The 6000-nt window shown below is 37.7% G+C and overlaps 1 protein-coding gene and 1 pseudogene across 2 annotated transcripts; both read left to right on the top strand.

The window, feature by feature from the left end:
* The first annotated feature begins 707 nt into the window (after positions 1 to 707).
* LOC143533928 (auxin response factor 5-like) lies at positions 708 to 3275 on the top strand. Its single transcript, XM_077028550.1, has 8 exons — positions 708 to 821; positions 1617 to 1701; positions 1848 to 1938; positions 2078 to 2242; positions 2336 to 2458; positions 2701 to 2776; positions 2872 to 2882; positions 3230 to 3275. The coding sequence occupies exons 1-8, from the start codon at positions 708 to 710 to the stop codon at positions 3273 to 3275; spliced, it is 711 nt and encodes a 236-aa protein (XP_076884665.1).
* Positions 3276 to 3790: 515 nt separating this feature from the next.
* On the top strand, positions 3791 to 5088 carry LOC143533926 (auxin response factor 5 pseudogene; annotated as a pseudogene). Its single transcript, XR_013135448.1, has 3 exons — positions 3791 to 3901; positions 4043 to 4233; positions 4956 to 5088. The product of XR_013135448.1 is annotated as an auxin response factor 5 pseudogene (transcript).
* The last annotated feature ends 912 nt before the right edge of the window (positions 5089 to 6000 follow it).

The following is a 6000-nucleotide window of genomic DNA, read 5'->3' as shown; positions in this document are numbered from 1 at the left end:
TATGCGCGTGGCGCATCAGCGCGCGGCGCATATCACATCTGCGCATGAAACATCTGCGCGTGAGAATAAAGAGAAGACCTCGCGCATCCTCAGGATTGGCGCATATCACACATGCACATAATCAACCTCATCCTTATCCAAATCAGGATTAGGGCAACCTTGATTGTGCACGTCAGACAACCTTCCAGAAGGTATCTTTTTAAGGAATAAGAATATGCTGATGTTGACAGCTGCCAAATGAAAGGTGGACAACTCAGCATGACACATGTGCTACCACGTGATTACAACCAATGAGAAAGCACCAGGTGTCCCAGAAGACACGTGGCGCAGAGCAATTGGAGGAGGCCAGCAAGGCTGAGCCCAATCAGTGGAAACCCTAGCACTATAAATACAGCATCAACCCCACAAGGAAGGATATAAAAATATCACCTGACAATATACAATCACAGAGTATTCAGCTATTAAGCAATACACTCTAAATTCCTTACTCTCACTTATTATTATCTTCTCCCACAAATACTTATTCTCACACCGGAGGGTTACCCCAAAGAGGACCCCTCTGTCCCTTTCTGAGGGGTAAGTTTACGGTGCTGTTCATTTTGTAGGTGGAAGAACACAGATCCAAGAAAAACCATCGGTGAAATAGTATAATCACACCCGAGGAAAGTAGATCGTCTACCAGTGAGTCGATCCACGTTTCTTCAAGAATGAGCAAGCATCCAAGTGAGTTCTTTTGCAAGACTTTGACCCCGAGTGATACTAGCACACATGGAGGCTTCTCGGTGCCTCGTAGAGCAGCAGAAAAGCTTTTCCCACCATTGGTGAGGTTTTGTTATATGTGGCTAGATGGACGGGTCAGGCGGGTTGGGTAACGGTTAAAACAATAGTTTTGGTATGTTCAAAATGGGCCAGACAGGGTGGACAAAACACTTTTGTCCTTTTATGTTTTTTTTTAAATAAATTTTTAGCGTGTCAAATATGACTCGATACTTCTTTGTCGAAAATTTATACTTGTCCAGAATGTTTATTATTATTTTTTTAATAAATGGTTAGTGTGTCAAGTATATAAAATGGTTTGATGGTTTTGGTAACGGGTCGGGTCAAAATGTTCACTTTTTAATTAAAAAAAATAGCTAGTGTTTCAAGCATAATAAAATGGGAGGTCATACAGTTTGGGTAACATGTCAAACAATAGTTGTGGTACCGCTCTAACGTTTCTCTAACACGGTTAGTATTCCAAAACACAAAATGATAAAAAAAATATTCAAGTTAAACAGTTTGGATAACAATTCACAGTATTTTTGGTACGGGTCAAAACGGGCCGGGCTATATAGACCTGTAACACTTTTCCAGAGTGTTTTTTCGATAAATAGTTGGTGTGCAAAATATCGTTACAAAAGTTATATTATGTCAATAATAATATATATTTTAATACAGTGATTTAGGAGTTTTATGCATCAAACAGTCAAAACGCTTTGTGTATTTCAATCCATTTGTTCTATTTCCTTTCTAAGATATGTTTTTATTCACCCGTGTGACCCGTTAGAGATAAAAACACAGCCCAAATATACCAAGCAAGTAGTTAGAATTTTTTATTAAATTATATAGTGTTTCAGGATTTTTCAATGCAACCTCCAACTCAAGAGCTTGTTGTCCTAGATTTGCATGATAATACATGGACATTCCGTCATATATACCGAGGTGAAAATATCTCATTTTTACATTTTTCATACTGCCATGTATGCAAAGTAATGGTCAATATACCAAAAGCTTAATATGAAGAATATATATTTTTTTTATTTTTGTTGATCATGTATAAACCGTAATACTTAAGCTTATTTATGCAGGGCAGCCAAAACGACACCTTTTGAGTACGGGTTGGAGCATGTTTGTTAGTGCAAAAAGGCTTAAGGCAGGCGATGCAGTTCTATTTATCAGGTGACAAATGTGCGGGTTGGGTATAGGTCCAAACGGGTCGGGTCGAGCTGGCTTACATGGCAACACTTTTTGTCCTTTTTTTTGTCAACTTTGACCCCATTTCTCCTTTAGCAAATAAGCCCATTCAATATTATTGCAGGGATGGAAAATCACAATTATTATTGGGAGTGAGGCGTGCAAACCGTCAACAAACAGCTTCACCGTCTTCTGTTTTATCTGCTGACAGCATGCACATAGGAGTGCTTGCTGCTGCAGCTCATGCTGCTGAAAATCGTAACCCGTTTACAGTATCCTATAACCCAAGGTAGTTTGTTGTAGCTCGTTTTCTTGAAGTCTAGATTGCATAACAAGAACCGACATTTTAATGCAAATAAGCTGATTATCATGTTTATTGTAGGGCATGTCCTGCGGAATTTGTCATCCCGTTGGAAAAATACCAGAAGTCAGTTTGTGGGAGTAGACTATTTGTTGGTACGAGGTTTGGAATGATGTTTGAAATCGAGGATTCAGGAAAACGCAGGTACATGAATACATGCAATGTTTTGAACCTTAAATAATTAACATTCTTCTTGAGTAGCGATGACTGTTTTGATCCATTTACTTATAAATGGGTCGGTTTTTGGCTATGGTTTATGTCTAACGGGTCGAAAGGTTAATCCATAAAACGTTCTAAATCATTTATTCAAAATATTAGATTATTATTGAAATAATACAACTTTTAGTCATATACTCAGTGAATTGATCATCTTGTTGTTTATGTAGGCATATGGGGAAAATTACAGATATAAGTGATGCAGATCCATTAAGGTGGCCTGGCTCCAAGTGGCACAATCTTCAGGTTTGTTTATCATTTATATGATCCAATTCATAACACCAAATATATTATTGTCATTTCATAACAGTAGATGAAATAAAATCAGTTACTTATTACAGTCTCTCTCAATGTATGTATAACCAAATAGGAAAACAACTTCAAGTTAGCTCATATGCTATTTTTTATTAGTTTATTAACTATTTACCAATAAAATATGATTTTTTTTAGTGTTTTGAAAGAGTTTTAAATATATGAAATGTTGAGCTTTTATATATCATTTTAAGAGATATACACACTTCAAAATTTCATCTTTATCATATTTTACACCATTCAAAGTTCTTAGAATATTTATATAAACACTTTATAGGTACATAATATTTCTAATGTTTTATAAGGGTAAATATGATATTTTTTAAAGTTTGAAGAGAATTTCTATGTATGACAATACACATTTTCTCTTATTATTGTGCATATCAGGTGCAGTGGGATGAACCAGGATGTAGTGATAGGCAGAACCGAGTGAGCCCGTGGGACATCGAGACCCCCGAGAGTCTCTTTATTTTTCCTCCACTAGCTTCAACACTAAAACGACCCTTCAACTCTTGCTTCGTAAGAGAAATACCCGAACCAGATTACACTGTGGCCCATCCTTTTATGCGGGCCACAGAACCCATAAATGCAAACTTTTCAAACCCGTCATTGTTAATCAACATGTTAAACAATAGTGGGCCCGTTTCACCCGTTATCCAAAATTCCATTGCAGCCTCAGAGACAGTTGAACCCGAGCTGCCACCTCTCGAGCCCGTCATTAATCCTCAGACTTCTGTAAACGAGCTGCCCGTTTTTAATCATTTGTCGCCAATCGAGCAGCTTGATCCTTCTTTTTGTGGGGTGGTCCCCTCCCTCGGGCCGGAAACATGGGATTCACTTGATGATATATGGGATACACATGATGATATTTATAATGGGGTCAGTTCGGTTGTTGAGCCGTCAGTCTTGGATGAGTTTTGCGGATTTGAAGATGGTGATGATCACAGTGATCTTTCGGGTTATTTGGAGAACAGTTTTAGCTTGGGCCATGGGGATATTATGCAGAATAGCTCGTGGCCGCAAGCGGGCCCACCTACTCGTATAAGAACCTATACAAAGGTGAGTATATTTGGGAATTGACACATTTTAAACACTCATACTAATAATCTAATACATTAATATATATTTAGCAAAAAGTAAACGGGTCGAATTTGTCACCATCATGCGACACACATATATGTTGTTTTGTTTGTTTTGCAGATTCAAAAGGTGGGATCGGTAGGAAGATCGATTAATGTATCGAGATTCAAAAACTATGACGAATTGTGTTGTGAGATCGAGAGGATGTTCGGGCTTGAAGGGCTGCTTAATAATTCTAGAGGTTCTGAATGGAAGTTGGTGTATGTGGATTTTGAGAATGATGTTCTTCTTGTTGGTGATGATCCATGGGAGTAAGTTACTTTTAAATTTGTATCCATATTTGATAGCTACTTAATTACTTATTTATGGATGGTTGATGTGCATTATGTTCTAATGCATAAAAGATGAAACCATTCAATAATATTGTTCAGAAGATAACTATGCACACTAACAAAGGTAACATATGTTGCACGTAGGCCTGTAAACGAACTGAATGAACACGAACACGTAATCGAACAAATATTTGTGTTCATGTTCGTTCGTTTAAAAAATAAGCATGTTCGTTTATCTTCATTTGTTTAAAATCTAAATGGACATAATTGAACAAAGATAAATGAACATATATGAACAAACACGTAACAAACGCAAACAAAGATAAATGAACATAGAACACAAACGAGCATAAATGAACGAAGATAAACGAACGTTCATGAACAAAAATGAACGAACAAAACATGTTTTCATGTTTGTTCATATAATTACATGAACACAAATTTTTTGTTCGTGTTTGTTCGTTTATTAAATGAACGAACTTCCCACCAAATGATGCACGAACTATTCACTAAATGTGCGGTTCGTTTACAGGCCTAGTTGCACATGGTGCATGTTATTGAATGTTTGGTAGTGCATGAATGCCTCCCTTTTGGTGGTTTTAACTTTTAACATCCACCAACCGAGCATGGTCGTTTGGTACCGAAAAAAAACGACCATGCTAAACCACGGTTCACTTCTAATCTTGATGAGGTAAGTGCAGGGAGTTTGTGGGGTGCGTTCGATGCATCAAGATTCTTTTGCCTTGTGAAGTTAGACAGATGGGTGACGAAGAAATGCAGCTTCTGAACAACATCATCATCATCATCATCGTACTCAGTATATCCCACCAATAGCAAAGCTATGGTAGGGTCTGAGGAGGGTAAGATGTAGGCAGCCTTACCTCTACCCCATAGGGATAGAGAGGCTGCTTCCGGTGAGACCCCCGGCTCGATAGTAGTTTTGCATCAAGCCTTAGACATAAGGCACATAACACTCAATCATCGGGACACCAGCTGATCGGTGCATGTACCCTTATCTTTCAGCTATCAACGCCACTACATGATGCCTGATTAACCGTCCGTCACTTTTAACGTTATTTTCACGAGATTAGTAAAATAACGTCAAAATTAGTGCAATTTCACTTTTGCCCACCCGAGGGTTCACACATATATACATCATATGTGCGCACCGCAAGCAGGGCTACAGCTTCTGAACAACAGCACCGCGGAATTCCAGGCGTTAATTGCATGATGATATCTTTAGGAAGCCTATTTTTATGTGTTATAGCTAGCATTTAAACTATATAATATAACTTAACATGGTAATTCATTACCATATGGGTACCACATACATTATTAGTTCATTTTTTTTCAAATTTTACATAAAAATAGTAAGGTGTATGGATTTGAGTTTTGAAAAAAAAAATTTGTTTTCATGGTGTTGTATGCATAATTAGTGTTGTGAACCAACCAGATGACCATGGGCCCGACCTAGTAGCCCATTCCATAAGCCCACCAAGAGAACAAGCCCATGGAAACAGGAAGGAAGTTGAGAAAGATAAAAGCAGGAGAGATTGAGAGCTAGAGTATGAATGAATATTGTTTAGAATATGGTTGTCTTCTTCTTCCCATCTCCTACTCTGTAAACTCTAAGCTTCTCATCTTCTTTCTGTATCGGTTATCTTGTATTACATTATGTTCTCGGTTATAAAAGCGTATCAGATTTACTACGTACTTGTATTACTTGTGAGTTCTGAAATAACCATT

This window comes from Bidens hawaiensis, unplaced genomic scaffold (assembly GCF_021521415.1).
Source record: "Bidens hawaiensis isolate Kalapana, Puna unplaced genomic scaffold, B.hawaiensis_p1.1 tig00009951_1, whole genome shotgun sequence".
NCBI lineage: Eukaryota > Viridiplantae > Streptophyta > Magnoliopsida > Asterales > Asteraceae > Bidens > Bidens hawaiensis.
This window is presented reverse-complemented; position numbering and strand designations above follow the sequence as displayed.